The sequence below is a fragment of the Cadophora gregata genome (assembly GCF_030347475.1).
Source record: "Cadophora gregata isolate MNR1 chromosome Unknown scaffold_2, whole genome shotgun sequence".
NCBI classification, from domain to species: domain Eukaryota; kingdom Fungi; phylum Ascomycota; class Leotiomycetes; order Helotiales; family Ploettnerulaceae; genus Cadophora; species Cadophora gregata.
The window spans coordinates 192053-210169 of record NW_026695925.1 but is presented as its reverse complement, the minus strand read 5'-3'; the positions used below and the strand labels follow the sequence as shown (position 1 = coordinate 210169).

General features: G+C 47.3%; 6 protein-coding genes across 6 annotated transcripts; all 6 read right to left on the bottom strand.

Annotated features, from left to right (window-relative positions):
• Positions 1-1717: 1717 nt before the first annotated feature.
• Positions 1718-2437, bottom strand: ONS95_007426 (uncharacterized protein; the record flags this gene model as incomplete). The annotated part of the gene is made up of 1 exon (XM_058500933.1): positions 1718-2437. The coding sequence occupies one exon, from the start codon at positions 2435-2437 to the stop codon at positions 1892-1894; it is 546 nt and encodes a 181-aa protein (XP_058362249.1). The 3' UTR covers positions 1718-1891.
• Positions 2438-2562: 125 nt separating this feature from the next.
• ONS95_007425 (uncharacterized protein) lies at positions 2563-6572 on the bottom strand. The gene is made up of 3 exons (XM_058500932.1): positions 6361-6572; positions 6017-6304; positions 2563-5964 (listed from the first exon to the last, which is right to left on the bottom strand). The coding sequence occupies exons 1-3, from the start codon at positions 6461-6463 to the stop codon at positions 3674-3676; spliced, it is 2682 nt and encodes an 893-aa protein (XP_058362248.1). The 5' UTR covers positions 6464-6572; the 3' UTR covers positions 2563-3673.
• Positions 6573-8241: 1669 nt separating this feature from the next.
• Positions 8242-10444, bottom strand: ONS95_007424 (uncharacterized protein; the record flags this gene model as incomplete). The annotated part of the gene is made up of 2 exons (XM_058500931.1): positions 8242-10046; positions 10114-10444. The coding sequence occupies 2 exons, from the start codon at positions 10442-10444 to the stop codon at positions 8242-8244; spliced, it is 2136 nt and encodes a 711-aa protein (XP_058362247.1).
• Positions 10445-11939: 1495 nt separating this feature from the next.
• On the bottom strand, positions 11940-14023 carry ONS95_007423 (uncharacterized protein; the record flags this gene model as incomplete). Its single annotated transcript, XM_058500930.1, has 5 exons — positions 11940-12678; positions 12729-13141; positions 13189-13298; positions 13353-13653; positions 13763-14023. 5 exons carry the CDS (start codon positions 14021-14023, stop codon positions 11940-11942), a joined length of 1824 nt encoding a protein of 607 aa, XP_058362246.1.
• Positions 14024-14699: 676 nt separating this feature from the next.
• Positions 14700-15819, bottom strand: ONS95_007422 (uncharacterized protein; the record flags this gene model as incomplete). Its single annotated transcript, XM_058500929.1, has 2 exons — positions 14700-15600; positions 15650-15819. 2 exons carry the CDS (start codon positions 15817-15819, stop codon positions 14700-14702), a joined length of 1071 nt encoding a protein of 356 aa, XP_058362245.1.
• A 452-nt stretch (positions 15820-16271) lies between these two features.
• ONS95_007421 (uncharacterized protein) lies at positions 16272-17188 on the bottom strand (the record flags this gene model as incomplete). Its single annotated transcript, XM_058500928.1, has 3 exons — positions 16272-16825; positions 16882-17000; positions 17058-17188. The coding sequence occupies 3 exons, from the start codon at positions 17186-17188 to the stop codon at positions 16272-16274; spliced, it is 804 nt and encodes a 267-aa protein (XP_058362244.1).
• Positions 17189-18117: the final 929 nt, after the last annotated feature.

Below are 18117 nucleotides of genomic sequence, written 5' to 3'. Positions count from 1 at the left end.
GGATTTCCCAACTGAACATATCAATTTTGTTAGATCCTGTCTCAAAAAGGTCGGAAGCATCAACATGCTCATAATACTCCTTGGTGGTCGTAGATGTAAGACGGGTCGCCGTTATCCCCTTAACTGCCAGAAACACACATTTACAGTACACAGCGTTGAAGCGAGGCGCTAAAAGTCTGGTGGTTGCCTTTACAGCAAGGCACGTGCACTAGCTCCGAGCCCCGTAGAAAATGAGTTCTGAATGGCAGTTAAGGGGATAAGTACCGGTGTTGCAAGGGGAGTAACAGGCGGCCTGTGTGATGTCTCGTTGATCAGATGCAGCGGAGCTGGATGCGGCTAAGTCCAGAGTGTGATTGCCTGTATGACCTTGAGAGTCATTCTCTTCTGTGCTCTTAGTTTTGTCGGGAGGTGGTTGGCGGCAATCCATAGCTGAAGCTAGGAATTTGGCGCAAATTGCTTTGGCTCTGGCGAGGCAGATATTTCGACATTGACTTAGACTTGGTGATCTGTGACTCTTTGGATTCATCGGGTGTTACTTGGCAAAGCCCAGCAGCGGCACGCCTCTCTGTTGGAGAGCTGCTTATTTCGTTGGATTTTGGACAGAAAGTCTCCAGATTAGGGTGTGGATTAGAATTATATCTAGATTGTCAAACCTCGATGCTATGTTCTTTAGTGGCTTTTATCTCCGTTGAGACGCTGTTGGACGTGAGTTGATTCATTCAGGTACTTCACAGGAGCTGCAAGTTAAAAAGGAAGAGCAAGAAAATTGCAACAATTGTTGGTGCCGTGACTAATATTGAGTCAACACCATTTGAATAGATTTCAAAAGTTTAACATGGTAGAAAAATTTATATGGGGCTTTGTTTAGAGTTTCCTCGCTGTGCCAAGGGTCTGAGTGCTGAGTGCAGGACAAAACTGGATGTCAACAAACCGGGAGAAAATTAAGCGAGCTACCTTACGTAATCAGCACCGTGGACATCTTCAGTTCCAAAATTGCTCTCTTCGCCCGTCGCGGGTGGGGTCGACATAAGATGTATCCACGGGATTTGGTTGACGCGCGAAGTATTTGGAAGCTGGCTTTACACGAGACTTTTGTTGAGGCGCCTGCAGCTTTGGAGGCTGATCAGCTTTGGCCTTGTAGGTGTTTACCTCCATTCTCAAGGCTGGGTTTGTGTGGAAAAATTTTAATACGCAAGTTCTCGGTGTCGAGGTATGTTTTGCTTTGCTTCGTTTGTAATAAGAGGTCGGTAGGTAGAGAGCATGCTGTCACTTTTGTTTTGTAAGCCACCCGGCTAAGAGCTTGGCTACGCACAGAAAACATCTCACTTGAGAGCGCCAGGGTGAAAATAGTTGTGTCAGTACGGTTCTAATTGAGATGGATAGAAGAGTTCTCAGCTTTTTTATCTCAATTTCATTGCGTACCCCAGCGGAGTCGTGGTACGTGATTCCATCAAAGCGCGTCTCCATGGTATATCAGATTTTCACATGTAAGATAGGCAACAAGAAAAGCATTCGGACTTTGAAGATCATGGATCTATTCTTTGTTGACTGAGTTGTGCGTGACACCTCAAGTCGTGCGTGATAGCTCAAGTCGTGCGTGACAGCTCAAGTCTGTGTCCTTCAGCCTTTGACGATTCTCAATTTTAGCTACTATCACTCCACTACTATCCCAAATCTGACCCGTGCGGCTTCCCATGTTCAATCCTTGCAGTGAACTCCCATCACTGCAGATAATCTAGTCAGACCTCTATCAATCCCTGATACTTCGATGCTCACCTTTTGGAGTAGGCTCCACTGGCCCGAACCGCAAACGGATGTAGTGGCAGTTGAGGAGAGTGAAGACGCTGATGTTGACTGTGATGGAGCCTAAAGTAATCAACACGGAGTCGAGCTACTCGATTGAGAAATCCGAAAGCGTTTTGATTGCCTTTTGAGTAGCCTTCCGATTGGCTCTGCTGGTAGCCTTCTTCGTGTTCTTTGGCGCAATCTTGGCAGCCTTCACAGGTTTGTATTCTTCATCTCCTGTATCAAGGGCTCTTTTCTTGCCACGGCCAGTAATAGAGTTTTGTCGTCTTCCAGGGAGCAGGGACGTCTTTTCACTTCCATGAGACTTGTTGATGGTAGATCGAGCCATTCGAGCGGAGTTCGTGGTCGTACTTGATTGCTTAGGAAGACCAAAGCAAGCGGCACGGGAAAGACCAGCGGCTAGAGATGGCGGACCAAGCCAAAATGATGGAAGACCACTCAGCTTGATCTTTGGCTGTACCATATCTTCTTCTGTAGATTCGGGTGACGGGGGGCACCCCGGGACTTGTCGAGGTGGTCCAAACTCCAGTGACATCTCAAGAACGTCGCTCATTTCCACGTCCGGGAGAGAAGTAGAGGTTGACTCGGACGCCATGGTCTTGGTGACATACTCGATCTTGGTGGTCGCCATTGTCTTCTGCTGTTATGAATATCTGGACGTAAGTTGTGAATGTATGTGTGCCAAGTGGTTATTTGTGTTGAAGACGTCAAGAATCAGGCAGAAGCGTTTGTTTACTTGAAATTCATTTCAAATTAGTGACTAAAGGTGAGAACCTGATTATTCATTAATGATGGCTATGCCAATCGATCATGACGTAACTGAAGTGAGTCTGGATCTAGTCGAGCAACGACTTGTTGAGAAGTTTTCAGTCGAAGCCAGCTAAAATAGCTAGCACTAATAATGTTGATGGAGCCGAGATGGTACTCTGAGGAGTCGTCTATAAACCGAGTCATCTTTGATTCACTGTATAAGGTGGATCGCCGTTTTGTGACCAGTTTAAGTTCACGTTGCGGGTAGTTGGGATAGATTAAACGACCGGAATGTAAGTGGAGCTGCTCAAAACATAGCACTTGCACAAGTGTTCCATAATGTTCGCTAATAAACCGGTATCAAGCAAGTAGCCTAGGGGAGTTTGGAGTAGTGCATGATTCGGGAGGTCTATTTGCAACTGCTTAACTATCGACATGAGCCAGCGGGGTAGCTAGTCGTTTGAGAATCCCACTGATATAAGCCAATTTTATTCCAAAATCAGCTTGGACTTTCACTCTTTGATCTCCCAAGGCTCTCAGAGCGTCCAACTATCCGCATAGCAACATGCTAGCTGACCATGCGACAGTACTGAGAATCCCTTGCCATAGTCCTGCCCACGACCAAGATCCGAGAACACAACCTGTTTGTCTACCAATGTAGCCCAGAGGTTAGCTGCTGAGAGACAGTACCGAATAAATGATCATCCAAAACATCCTGCTCCCAGGCTTTCCTCTGACATAGCTCTGCAACAATCGGCATAATCCGTAGCTTAGCTGACCGTATGACTAAGTCCGTCCTCTCAGTAGACCCTAAACGCGACGCACGTGTTCCAAAGGTAAGCTCTGACATTGACACAAAAGATACAACCTCATGAAAACACAACATGGAAAAGTAAAGACCAAACTAAAATGACAAATGAGAAAGCACTCCATACAGTGTTACCCTTTGACTCTTGCCTTGGATTCCGCGATTGTCCTGATATACAAAGCTCTCGTAGGAGTACCGCACTGTATTTACCATGACCGAAACTCCTGTCGCTGCTTCTCCATACTCCAAGAACAATATCGATTCTACGTTCACCATCGACGGAGAAAGTGCATTGCAGTACAGGTTACCCTATCCTTCTAGTCCCAGCTCAATTCTTTGAACTTGAGCCAGACGGCATGACTTCATATCTGCCATTCTCTCCTTGCATCGCTCGATCCAGTTCTGGACCTCGATCACGAGACCAATGGAACCAAAAAACCCACAAATTATTAGGCAAGCGAATATAATTTTCGCGAGCTCCTCGAGACAGACTTGGAATCCAGACTTGTCGAGTCTTGTACTTGGCTCCGCGAATGACAGCGGGGCTATCGGATATTTCTCCTCCATCGGAGGTACATCGTAAATGTTGTGCTTCTGGGCAGGCGATGGCTGTTCAGGATATGAGATTGTTGGATTTGGGAAGGTACGACGAGAAGCCCTGTCGTTCATGACGGCCAGATATTCTTGGTAGATTTCGCTAACTCGAATACTCTCTGCATTATTTTCTCCTCCATCTGGAATTCCATAGATGTATTCAGGATAGATGTCTTCGAACTGGAGAGTATCAGTCTTCTCGCTTTCCCGAAGAGTGTAGATCTTGGTCAGGACCTCAGTTCTAGGAGGTGAGACTCCGATGATAGAAGCGTTCTTTTGTTGACCTGGGTTGGGAGGGTTGGAAATTTGATGAGGGATACAGAGAAATGTGAAGAGTAAAAAGACACTACCAAGTACCAAGAGTCGAGCCATTATGTCCTTAATCTTGGCAACTCGTAACAGCTCCTGTCCCTGGGCATGGAATTTTGCGGTCACACTACTGAGACTGGCTTCGGCATTTGCCTTTTGCTCTTCGGTCTTTCGGATCTCTTTGCTTAGTTGAGAATTCGCATCCTTCAGGTCAGTGTTCTCTCGAGTCAACTGGAGGTTGCAGATCAAGCGACGAGGTTGATCTTTTTCCGCTGCCACCACCAAAGATGGTCTAGATGGTGTCTTGACTGCAGTAACTGGAACGTCGTGACTAGTCTTAGTGGGGAGAGGCTGTTGGCTGAGCGGTGTGTTGGAAGGACCATGGATAGCTCTCAGATGAGAGAGGCGGGGGGTGCGGCGGATAGGCTTTCTGGAAGCAGCTTGAGGAACAGTGAATATCCCCATATTGAGTTGAAAATGGTTGCTCGTCATTGCAGTAGGTTCCAGCACTGAGAGCTTCTGATCGTTAACTTGGAAATCCTGGGTAGTAATGGCAGAAGTCTCCAAACAAGAGATTTTCTGCTTGCTCGTTTCGAGAGTATTAGTGATATCGGGAAGGTTACGTGCTTCCGGCTTCAGTGATTTGATTTTATCCTCACTCTTTCTGAGCTTCATTCTGAGATTTGTGAAATCATCCGCACTCTCTTTCGGAGTTTTGATCTCATCCACTATCTCATGCAACCGTACCTCCATGTCAGGGGAATTCGCATGAGTATCGTGAATCTGCCTCTCCCGTGCTGAAACATTCCCTTGTGCGAGGCTGTTTTTATCTTGGAAGCTCACCACGACAGAGTCAGAACGCTCAAGCTTCTGTGTCAGCTCTTGTTTCTCAGTTGTCAACTTCTCGACCGACTCTTCCAAATTTTTCTTTGAGCTCTCAAGCTCAGCTTTCTCCTCTGTCAGGGTCCTTATAAGCTCTAAGGCCTTCTTGAGATCGTCAGCAGCCTTCTTCGCCTTCAATTTGTACCCTGCCTCTTTCTGTACTTTGTTAACGTCCTCAGCCTCGTATGTAGTAGTCTCTGCCTGAAGAGCAGCAAGTTGTGGGTCTTCTTCAATTTCTATCCGGGCCTGTGGAGGAGGAGCATTGGCAAGTTGGCGCAGCTGACCCTCCAGTTCCTGAATCCGGGCGTCCTTGGTGCCGACTGTATTCAGCCATCCCTGTCTCCTGGTCTCGTACTGAGTCTCGCAGATGGAACGAGTCGCGTGCTCGCGTTCCAAAAGCTGTGCTGGAATCGAAGCCTCGAGCTCCAGGTAGGCTGCTTGGATCTTGTTGATAGTATCGTCCTTTTCGCTCAAGATACCAAGATGCTCTTCTTTGTCAATCTGACGTTGTTCCTCCAGGTTCGATGCTGCTTGTTGGCGTAGAAAAAAAATCTCATCATTCTTCGTCGCAGCCGTATCAGCTATGCTGTCTTGAACCAGCTTTGCAACCTCACTCCAGGTGAACGTAGTAGATTCATGGTCCGATTGATGTCGTTGACTGTTGAGGTCGTATGCTTCACTGGGATCGCCGCTGTAGGCACTGTTATAGCCCTGTTGCTGCATATCTTGTTCGTCAGAGTACTCATCAGAGAACTCATCGTCGTACGAGGCCTGATAGCCAGTCCAATCTTCTTGGGGGTGGTTGTAGCCTTGAACTATGCAGGTTAGAGACATGTTATACATACAGAGCGTCTTGTCAAAGTATACCTTGAGAAACGCCACTTTGCTGCTGGTAGCCATTGTTATCATATACAGAAGGATTACGAGAACTACCCTCCCCACCATTGTCATAAGAGACCGATGGGTACTTGACTTCAGTATCTGAAGCGAGTCTTGCCTTCATCTTGCAAATTGGTCTGGTAGAGATGTCACTGACTTGGGCCACCAACGTGTTATCTGCCGCAGAAGTATCGGCTGGGCAATGATTCGCAGACACGTCATGCTGGTTGAAGATGGAGGATTGTGCACCATGAATATCTGGCATCATCGATTGATCTATTACCAATTAGCTTTAAGGTTTGGTTGAAGAAGAAGAAGATGTAGAATGGTACCATCTGGTGTGAAACCCATTTCTGGGCCTAGTAGAGAGCCTCGTCTCTTTCTAGGGTTCAAAATTGCCTCCTTTTCCTTGCCCTTGGGCTCTTCCTTCCTCATAAGCTTTGGCCGACCCAAGACCTCACCCTCCTCGTCATCTCTGCTCCGCTTCTTCGGATTGCAAGGTGTAAAGAAGGAGGAGGAGGAACTGTCAAATTCTTGTATTTCGCATGCCTCAACCGTCTAAAGGTAGGTCGAGAGTAGGTTTATATACATAGGGAAGAGCTTCTAGAGCTCTCTATGCTTTACAAATCAAGCTCTATTCTAGAGCCTTCGATATTCACGTGACAAGGATCACATGAAATCTTACAGGAACTCTCGTTGTCGAAGCTTGCAGATTCGCTGGTCACTGCACACGGGGCTGAGATAGGAGGAGCTGTCTCTCCGGAGCCGTATTGGTGGTTATTTTGTTCCATTGAGCTGGTAGAAGTTGCTTTCTGCTGTGTTTATCTCTTGAGATCTGATTCAAGATTGAACATCGAAGTTCGAAATGTCAACTATGTGTATGGTAGAAGAAGTTCATAGCTGAAAGGGTGATCTCAATGATGAGCTGCAACTTGCGGGCACCTCGTTTAATTGCGCACTAGCACAATCTAAACGTTGTCTTCAGACATTTCGGCTCGATTGAGGGTGGAAAAGAGTCATCGAGTCGTCATCCGTCGTAGCATACCCACTATTAACAGATGAATAGACCGAGATAATATCAAAAGCGAAATAGATCAGAAAGTGGTTCGGAGCGGATCGGGGTATAAAGGAAACGATGTCAACAATAATTAAAGAATTGCTTGAACACATGGTGGATGGAGCGTGACATTCATTCGCCAATCATGACAGCTGTGAGATCCTATGAGAGACCGGTAATGGATGTACAGCTTCAATTTGGTCTCCTCAACTTGTTCCGTAATGAAGTTCTGAACACTCAGCGCAACTCCCATTGAAGAGTTGTGACAACACGGTCAACATTCGTATTGGAAAATCTATTTTTTTAGATTACAGAACAGGTAACAGCTTCTAGATTACAATCCGATATGTGAGTTATCACTCTAGTCCATCCATCTTCGTGCGTCCATTGGAGCCGCGATACTGAAGTGACTGGGTCCCAAATCCACCTTCAATCTCCCTCTAAAACCATGCTAATTTCCGGAAGAATAGACATCCCCCACAAGTCCGTTTTCAATGTGTTCTTAATGGTATCAGAATTCATTTCTCACCCTCGAAGCCTGGAATAAGCTCAGTTGTTGTCCTGCCGAGCAGAAAGTGGGGAGTGTAGCCGGAGCGCGATAAGAAAATGTGAAGAAAAACAAGGTAATATCTAGAAAATTGATTAAAAGAGCCCAGAAAACTAATCATGGTTAGAAATAGCGAGACTCAATGAGAAGCAAACCTCGGAAAAAGCTCGATCGCTGACCGCGAAGTTTCATCCTTCGCACAGAGAAACGCCACACGACCAGAGAGAATCATGAGCTGACATAAGCCTTAAGTGAGATACTTTTAGAGAAATGATTAGTAATATTCCATTTCAAGAAAGGAAAGGTAATCAGACTTACCATGTTCAAGGTAGCGAAGATACAAGTGAGAAGAAGCTCAATCGATGTAGTGGTTATGTTTATCTCATCATCGGGGGATAGAAGAACACCAATCATTACAGTTCGAGTTTTATTTGTCGAAGACAAAAGAAAATGTACTCAATCATGCCAGCATCTCCTCCCTATCAAAGAGGCCTGATCCCTCAAATGTATGCAAAAACTCGATCATGCGGAGGTGAGTCCCAATCCCAGAAAGATAGGAGAGACGCCATCAGAAGAACGCAGAGAGAATTCACTTATCTGTGAGTGGGATCAATATCTTGCTCTGAGGTAGTAGTAGTTGTTGTTATGATGAGGGGTGAAGGTTACGGTGGACTGAGACTGTTGGCGTGCACGACGTTCCATAATTCGCTGTTGCTCCTTCTTTTTCGCCTCTCGGGCTGCCTGCTTCTCTGCCAGACTGTGAGTTTGTAGAAAAGTACTAAGTTCTCGCTCTGCCTTCTTGACCGCAAGACGCTCAGCTTCGGCCTTGCGTTCGATCACATGTTGGTACAGAGCAGTGAGGCAAACGACGACCAGAACGAAACTGGGAACGACAAAATGAGGGCTGTACCATGTTGAACCTTCCTCCAACAGGTCTTCCACCAAGTTGTCAAAGACTAGAGGTTCGTCGTGGACAATATCCTTGCTAACGAGCCACAGGAGAAGCATGGAGAGCATTGTACACCAGAAGACTGTGTGCTTGACCTTATGCCAGAAGAAGCCAGCCGTGAGCTTAACGTGAAGCGTAGCTTCCTTGGAAAAGGCCACCTTTGGACCGATACTGTTCTTGACAGAGGCAGAGGCTGCGGCAAGGAGATCGGCTGGAGTGGGGATGGATGGATCGATGTTGGCTGGATTCTCGGTCCCGGCACCTGGGACAGGATCGACGGTAATTTCCTCCTTCGTCTCCTCCTTCTCCTCCTTCTCGACGGCGGTGAGGATTTCAAGTGCGTCACGCTCGAACTTAGCGGCGGCGACTTGTGCGTGTGCTACCTGTACCTTGCGGCCCGGTGCACCCAGCTCGAGTCTCAAGTTGAAATTGGCATCACAAAGGAGCTTGATTCTCTCGTCAGCCTCCTTGATCAAATTGAACTTTTCGCGGGTCAACTGCTTGTTCTCAGCCCGAGCTTCTCTCAGTTCTTCCTCAAGCTTGAACTCCTTCTCTGCCAAAGGCTTGTGCACCTCCAGCTTCCGAGTCGCAGCTCTGAGCTTCCGTTCAGTGGCGTCCAAAATCTTCTGCTTCGCCTTGAGATTATTGTTGGCGGCGATATTATCGTTCTCGGCGGCTAGCTTCATCTCATCGATGTGGATAATGGCTTGACTCAGCTTCAGCTCGATCTCCTCAGCTCGACTCTTGAAGTGGCTTTCAGAGCCGGTGAGTGTCTTAGTCTGCTGCCGTAGATCCTCAATCTCATCGTTCTTGCTCTTGAGATCGCCAGCCAATGGATTAGTGGCAGCGGAGTTCAAGGAGTTAATCTCCCCTTGTAGTCGTCCATTAGTCGCAACAGCCGCGTTAAGCTGTGTCTGCAATGGATTGTGAGCTGCCTTCAAAGAGTCAATCTCGCTCTGGAGGCCTCGATTGGCGGCAATGACCTGGTTCAAATCGGCTTGCAATGGGTTCAGTACAGAGTTCAAGAAGTCAATCGTACCTTGAAATCGTCGATTGGCCGCGACAGCTTCGCTCAATTGTCCCTGCAATTGGTTTAGTGCAGAGTTCATATGATCAATCGTGCCTTGAAGACGTCGATTGGTGTCAAGAGTCTGATTGTACTGTCCCTGCAATGGATTTGGTGCAGAGTTCAGGTCGTCGAGCTGACCTCGAAGATTCGTATTGGCGGCAAGAGCCTGGTCCAATTCATTCTTATAGTAATTGGCGTTTCCATCCAGTGTGTCGAAATGTTTTCTTGCCTGATTAAGCATGCCCTCAATCTCAAGACGAATTGGATCTATGAGGGGAAGCTCTTGGTAGTTTGTTGGCCATGGCTTCGGAGTAGCACTAACCTGGCTGCGCAGATTGGCATTCTCAGTGCGAGCAGCGTTAAGATCCTTCTGCAGCTGCTGGACGGCTGAAGTGGCTAGATTATATTAGTATGTTTATTCTGACAAGACCGAAAGGTCTCCCGACAGAGACGTTCGACTTACTATCTGTCTCGGTGCTTGGAAAGATATGGCCATCCTCTTGAGAAGTGGTTTTCGCTTTTTGGCGTGGACGCTGCATTTCCTCGATCGTCTGAGGCTCACCGAAGCCCTCCGCAGGGATCTCGAGCTCACCAAATTCATCGTCATCTTCAGTCGAAGCTGGTGCTGGTGTCGCGCCATAGGGACTCGAGTGATTGGCGAAGTTCAAATTACCCCTACCAACCTGCGAGCTATAGGCACCACTTGAAGATTCCCACGAATCCGACGAGGATGCGTTGCCACCATTGAGAATATACTTGTAGTAAGGGTCTTCATCGATGTTGTAATAGGGCATCTTGAGTTTTTGCACTAAGTTGGTCAGCGATTAGTCACAATCTTTGTCTGGATGGTGGAAGGTGCAGGGGTCCGCAACGGCAAAGGTCCAGCGCTCTGAAGCATTGTTACAGGGGTTCAATGAGCTTACCGAAGTACTTGTGTACTTGTTACAAAAATTGAAGATAGTTAGAGAGGTCTAATGAGGTTGTGTGGAATATGCAGTCGTAGTCGAGAGGGCTTTCGCAAATTGGTTGTTGACTTGTACGATCGCACGAATAGCGAACAAGGAAGAGGCTCGTCTTCTCTGTGGAGGCAAATGGGTAGTAGTGAATGGGTTTGATATCGAGAATCTCCGTATCGAGAAAATACTTATCGAAGGGAATAGTTGGATCTGAAAAAGTGCAACGTTCATGTGTTGGCATGCTCTTGTCGAGATGGCCTCGCTTATTATTAGCGCGGATTGAAACAGCAAAATGTTTCCGACTCATGTTTATACAGTAGGTGAATTGGGACTCATTGGACGGATCGAAATCATGCTTGGAGCGAATAACATGCATTTAATTACCGAAAGGAACTCAGCGGGCAGGATTTGGCGATGCATAGGAGACGCGGGCTAACACGTTCTTTGTTGACATGAAGAAATGTCGGAGCAGGGGCTGCAATTGGGCCTACACAATGCTACCCATGTCGCACCATCGTCATGATTTTGAGTAATCTACTGGTATACAAAGCTTCGATCGTGAATACATGTCGCTCACAGCGTGGAAACTCCGCAGTAGCCCCAGAAGTACGGCTGTACTGAACCCACCGTGACAGCATCAGCTTTCTCTAGCTACCCATTTGCGCTCCATTGAATGCAACATTCTGCAAGTTGCACCCTGTGAGCTAAGCCCCGTTGCTCATGTTTCTCCTGCTTGCCTTTTCATTGTGGACGGATTCTCTGTATTGCCAGAGCACGTCATGATTTGGCCCTAGAACGACTGAGAAAAGATTAGGGACAGAAGCTATTCACGTAATCGAGAGTAGTATTCAGTGGCAATGGTAATTCAGGAGACTTCTGCTTGACACCACCTTACTACTCAGGGTCGAGTTGACGTTGAAGCAGGAGCTTGGCAGTCACGTGTACATATCCACAGGCACCAGAAATGTGAGAAGGTATGATGCTTTGCTGAAGGGTAGCCGAATAGGACGGTTTCAAACTTTGCGACATTGTTTATTTAAGATAGGATAAATGTCAAGTGGTAGTGTCAAAGAACTCACGCATCTGCCATACTTGTTCTAGGGAAACTTTGATTAGGTATCACATCGGGCCGGTATATATCTCATTGGACATATGTCTTCAAAACTACGTACAGCATAGAATGAAGACACGTCTCGACTTTTTAGACTATAAAGAGTCTATCCATACATTATTACCGTTCGAGAGTCATGTGTAATGAGCAAACTGGCAATAGTCAAACTAGGCTGGTCCTCCAGAAAGTCTATCAGCAATCCCTCGCAGCAATCCCACCAATTTAAGCCAACTTATCTCCACTCTCTTGGTGATGCTTCGCATGTAACTCCTCGATTGGAGCATCGACCCTATAACTCATCTGCTCTTTAAAGCTCCCCAAAAAGAAACAACAAAGCGCACCCAAAGCACCAAACGGCGCTACAATCATGAACACCACTCTCACACTATCAGCAACAGCTTGTTTCAATCCTGTCACACCAGCGCCTATTATAGCTGGAGTAACTCCCGGGATGTTTGGTAGCGCAGTCATATTCCGTGACGCAAGCGCACCGACGAATGCTGGCACTGATGTAGGAGGAAGGCCAGCACCGAGAGCCGCCTCCGCGATATAACTCGGGACGAATCTCTCTCTTCGGCCATTAACAGTAGCTATAAAAATCGACGTAAACATCGTCGCCGCAACAGCTCTTGTACTACTCGTCAGAGCAGTAGCAGTGGCGATGAGACTATGCGGCGTGGACAGCTGGACGCCAGCGATAATGAGGCAGAGCGGTGCACCAAATCCGATGCCCCAGAGCCCAGATAAAACGATAGCAGACGTTGAATCAGTAGGCTGAATGGTGGCTAGGCCAATGAGGCCACCAGTAAGTATGGTGAAACCTATCGCGATGGGAATGCGGATGGAGCGCGTTTTGGTGCTGAGCAAACCGTATATGGCAGTGCTGAGCATTCCACAAATCCAGGCGGGTTGACTGCGGGCGACTTGAAGAAAAGGGTCGGTTTCGAAGAGGGCGGATGTACTATTTGGCGTTAGTACGTAGGGGAAGAATGAAGAGATGGATATGCTTGCATGACTGGGTAAAATATCATGTAGCCGAAGAGCACGATTCCCTCGATGAAGATGAGACACAGAAAGACTGCGAGACTGCGACCTTGGCTTTTACCACCGCGGAATAGATCGTGATGAATGATTCCGGTTTTCATGAATTTCCACTCGTAAAGTCCGAAAGACAGCAATGTCACACAGCCGACCACGATAGTGGCTAGTACTGGAGCATCATTCCATTCGTACAAACTGCTGCCCAGGTTCATTCCCACAAGTAGTAGTGTCAGCCCTGCTGTGAAAAGTGCACATCCGGGGAGATCTAGGCGTGCAAGCTTTTGGAAGAAGGACAAGTGATCGAGTCGACTGTGTCGCTTTGGCGGTTTGTATCCGAAGAAGAGGCTAAGTGTACACGCTCCCCAAAGGGCCATTTGGGTCCACTGGTTGCTGTTAGCAAGACACCAATACAAAGGCAATGAAGACTTACGTAGAAGTTTCTCCATCCTGTATGTGCATTCTGCTTTATCAAGGATCCAATGATCAAAGGCCCTGAACAAGCTCCAAGAGCAGCTGCAACATTCATCGCACCCTGTGCCACTGTGTTCAAGCCCTTTAGCTTCAAAGTCTCCTTTCAGACAAGAATTCAATTACTTGGTCTCCATTTCCTCGGCAGAATCTCACTAGGTATAACATAAGCCAGCGGAACAGTCGCAAACCCAAACCCAATAAGTATTTGGGCCACAATCAAACGATAGATACTTGCCGATCCGGGAGCAATTGCAGACCCAATGAAGGAAAGCAGGCATGGCCCGACTAGAAACAGTTTACGTGCTTGAAAAGCATCGGAGGCTGAGGCAATGAGCGGCGATATGACGGCTTGGACGAGAGAAAGCGAGTTTGGGATCCAGGACTCGGCGGCTACGTTGTGGAGATCTTCGCCGATGTATGCGAGCTGTAACGACATAGTCAGCCTTTCATTTTCGTCACCCGTTTCCTCTGAGCTTTACAATCCAGTGGAAACTTCAGCGTCGAAGTAACACAAGAAGAAGATAGAGACATACCATCGCCGGCGGGCCCAGCAGCGCCACAACCTGCACCATATTCAACAGGAACATAGCGGCGAGCGCGATATATGTTCGGGCATGCAGCTCTGGCTCCTCGTTGTCGTTGGTGTACTGCATATCGGCAGAGGAAGACGAGCTATTATCCTCGACTCGTTTCTGTATTACAGAGTTCTTTTCATTACAGAAGGTCGGGACAATATCAGATCTCTGCCCGTTGTTGATTGAGGGCTTTTCAACAGGGGAAACGTGGGACGACATCGTGAGCGAATGTTCGCCTTGACTTGTTGCGATCGTAAAGATTGCTGATTGTAGACTATGGCTACGTGTTGCTGTAGAGCGGCGAGCAATGTGGGTGGCTGCTGGTCGTGGTAGAGTCAAAGAGCGGGAACTGCAGACAGGTCGTCATAGATACCGAAGAACTATATCTCGATTGATTCCCGCCCCTCGAACTAGAGTGAGTAGGTACAAGAAATGGAAGAATTCTGGCCAGTTTATGATGGCGCCACATTCGACGAAATAATTCCGGGTAGAAATCTTGTTTTGAGTTTTGAGTTTCGGGGGATTCTCTTGACCCAAATCAAAATAAGCTTGTCTTGGAATGGGCGCCTTGTCCTTCAATATTCACGCCTTGTGCAAGCTTGCTGAGTGGCTGTGAAGTGCCGGCCTTGGATATTAAGAATGCATTCATTCAGGTGCCAAGCGACTATTTGTTGGGTAGTTGGGCAGACATGTTCCAGAAGGGGTCTTTTGATGGGATAAGTATCGGGAATTCGAAGATGGGATAGACGTGTGTGACAGTGTCCCACCGCAACCTCGTACTCGCTGTGCACATCTTGGTTCCACCACAGTGATCAACGGAGACCACAGCACCCGATTGTTGGAAGTCTCGGATTGCAGGAATGGTTTGGAGCAAGTGTTGTTGACATCCTCGTCGTCACGCTTCCGCATCAATTAAGCGGGATACAATACTCGCAAATCTCCCCGCCAATCCCCAGACACTCATTCTCTCTAACAATCCATTTAGGACACATAACGTCGCTGCAGTTACAGATGAAGTCGTATTGCGGTTCCACGTTAATCTTGAGATGCATGTCAATTGCTTCGCATCCGTTCTCAGAGCGCGAAGTTCCGGAACCGCCATATCGAATAAAGTACTCGAACCATTGAGTGGGTCATGTCCAGGTCCATACGCGATATAGCAGTACGAAACGATAGCAGCTGCGAACGTGATTCGGGGGACGTGTATTGCTGGGCTATCGTCGGATTTCAATACTTCGAGACGTTTTTGGAGCAGGAAGGCATGCATCATGCATCGAGCGGCATCTTTGGTCGACACCCAGTTCGTAACGTACTCGAGTGCTTCATATCCTCTTTCTGGACCATCTCGACCAATGGCAGATTCGATCAGGTCGAGGTCGACGAGGAGGTTCATGAACGTCCAGTGCCACAGAGGTATTAGAGAGAACTCGTCACTTTTATCGAACTGTTGATTCCGGGTGAAAGATTGGTGCCAACTAAGCAGACTGTCTTCGTAGTTCTTGCATGTTGTTTCCAAACATTCCTGTCGTCGATCTTCTGTGATCAGAACACCGATTGCTTCGAGTTTGATGTAAGCTGCAAAGGAGTCGCTTGGACTTTGATGATGCAGATCCCTACTATCAGCCTGCGATTCTTCTGCAGTCCTCAGACAAGCCTCCCAATCTTGAGCAGTTGTAGCGTTGAATGCCAAGCTCGTCTGTAATGTTTCATTTTGAGATCTTCTGTGTTTAAGCAGTGAGTCTCGATGGTATAGAAACGACAGCTCAGCATCATGGATATGTAGTGCAAGAACGATCCTAGAATCTCATCAGTCTAAGGTAAGTCAAAGTAGTAGAGGGACTAGACCTCCTCAGTTGCTCCTGCCGTGCCCATTCTCTCCAAGCGAAGTCGAGCTCTTCTTCGGATGAGAATTCAGGTGGTTTCATCCCCGGACGGGTTTCGAACATGCCCTCTCTCCGAGCGAACTGATTCTGGTTATCACAGGAACTCAGCTGTCTGACAGAACCAGTTGACATACCGAGATCAAAGTCCCGTGATACGAGTCGAAAATTGCCAGATGCTTGGCATCCTTCTCTAATTTAGTACATGCCCAAACATAGGAATGGCACACTTCACTTACACCAGATAGCAGAGCAAAAGTCTGTCCAATTACAGCTGCCTGGATCATAGCCACAATTTGATCGCTTGTATGCCCGATAAACTTGTCCTATACCTTGTAAGAAGCCGCAATACAACTTAGTCGGAATACTCGCCGACATCAGAATAGTTTTATTCAAGCCTTCGAAAATCCGACGTCCTCGTTTCACCGCAGACTGCGAAGCCAGGAACAAACTTCCCACTGAGGCGATCGATATGAGTAACAAACCGTTCTCTGTTGTCGGTTGGAAGGTTGCTGCATGTAACATAGGAAGGATAGGATGGAAGCATTTCAAGTATCTTCGCACGGACAGATTCTGAGAGTAGTCAGCTAAGTAGATATTATGCTCCATCTTCCACGAAAGAATACCAGAAATCGAGAGGATGGCAGTAAGTCCTCTTGTGGAGGTGGATGCGTCAACGCCTTGCTAATTTCCCTCCGACAATCTTCATCAACCAATTCCGATTCGCTCGGTGAAGTCACAGATCTCGTCATGGAGGGGCGGCGTGCAAGCGATGACAAATGGTTTACCAGATGATCTGCTCTCTTTATTTTTGTGAACCAGATATCTCGCATATCAATCACGGTAGGTGATCTTCTGCTGGAGCTTGAAGACGGATAATCATCCCCGTCGTTCTGTAAACCGGCATCGTCGAAGAGAGTGGGGTAAGTCATGGAAATATCGTGCATTTGGGAGGAAGGCCCATGTGTACCCAGTTCGTTCATTAAGAAGCCACCATTCATGTTCCATAGCGAAGCATCGTCCGGAAATCCTAGGTTTTGGAAATCCCACACATTCGATCCATAATTGAGAATTGGTTGACCAGGGCTCGGTCCTGAGTTATCATGGTCACTTGGAGTGCTCATAATTGCGTGTCCATCAGCTGTCCAAGCATGTCAGCTTGACTTCGCTCTGATAATTGCAAATAGTTTGCTTTACATGGAGAGACACCTCCTCCGTGCAACAGTGCGATCTCGCCATGATTCTCCGACGTTTCTGGTAATGTCGTTCGCTTTCTCGCCGTGCAGTGAAGCTTTGCATGTCGGATCAAAGTGTCCCTATAAATCTCAGTATAATCCATTTATATGTGCAACGGCAAATCACAAATCACGTACTCACGAGAATATCCCTTTCCACAAGCTCCGCATTTGAAAGGCTTCTCCTTCGTGTGCGATCGGATGTGACGGAGAAGATGCTCTGCTCGGTTAAAGGTTCTGGAGCAATAAGTGCATTGCTGAGGCGGCATCTTTATTGCTGTCGTTGAACGGTACCTGGCATTGAATGCATCATTGAGGATGAAGCTCGTGAAATCAAAATAAGCTTCGATGGGTTCAGGTGAAACTCCCCAGTCAAGGGGGATACCCCGCTCTATCAGATCTGGGCGTGGAGACAGGCGAATTGAGAGGACCGTTGACGTCCCGGCTCCGGTGCCATCGGTACAGCCGCTCAACGCCACTCGCCAGCGAAAGTCAGAAACGTACCCACTGACAGATTGTCACGGGAGATGTCGGGAACTCCGATTTCTTTTCTACCGACCTGAAGAACGAAAGGGAACGCTGTTACAGGTATTTATTTATGTGAGGAGTTAAAATTACAAGCATGATGACTTCGTTAATGGAAGCCACAAATAAGAATTCGACCGCTGCGCAAACAATTAAGTATTGGCTAACAGATCCGGGATCTCGAACCCAGGGAACAACAAACTGCCTCAAGACCCAGGAAGTAAATCACATCTCATCATCGAGATATCCTACCCGATGCGATATTTTATTCTACACCGGAGCTCAGAATCCCGCCATTCAAGCTAGAGCTTCTCTCGCATCCGCCCAGCAAAAAAACAAGACAGGTCTGTAACCTAAGCGAGATTAAACACGATGAAGTTCAACAACATCTCTCTTTATGGGCTTCACTCTGTGTGCATCTGCTTCCAGCCACCTCTTAAGCCAGGATTCGCCAGTATCTATGATCAGAAATAGTAGTTGGCCACCGGACAATGCCAGCGACGATAGCGATATCGTATCTTTACTGAGACTGTCTTCGCATAAATTGATTCTGCCCCCAGTCACAAGTCATTCGAAATAAGGGAGACGCCGGATGGCAACACATTTACCTTTTTCTCCACCTCAATTTTCTGTAGAGAAAATTGGATCACAATTAATATACATCAAGAAGGAG

What these genes read in the sequence shown, in the direction of transcription:
- ONS95_007425 (XM_058500932.1), bottom strand. Translation starts at nt 6,463, where the DNA reads ATGAGGAAGGAAGAGCCCAAGGGCAAGGAAAAGGAGGCAATTTTGAAC. An exon ending in AATGGGTTTCACACCAGATG is followed by an intron (nt 6,305 to 6,360) that starts GTACCATTCTAC and finishes AATTGGTAATAG; the next exon opens with ATCAATCGATGATGCCAGAT. An exon ending in GCAAAGTGGCGTTTCTCAAG is followed by an intron (nt 5,965 to 6,016) that starts GTATACTTTGAC and finishes TAACCTGCATAG; the next exon opens with TTCAAGGCTACAACCACCCC.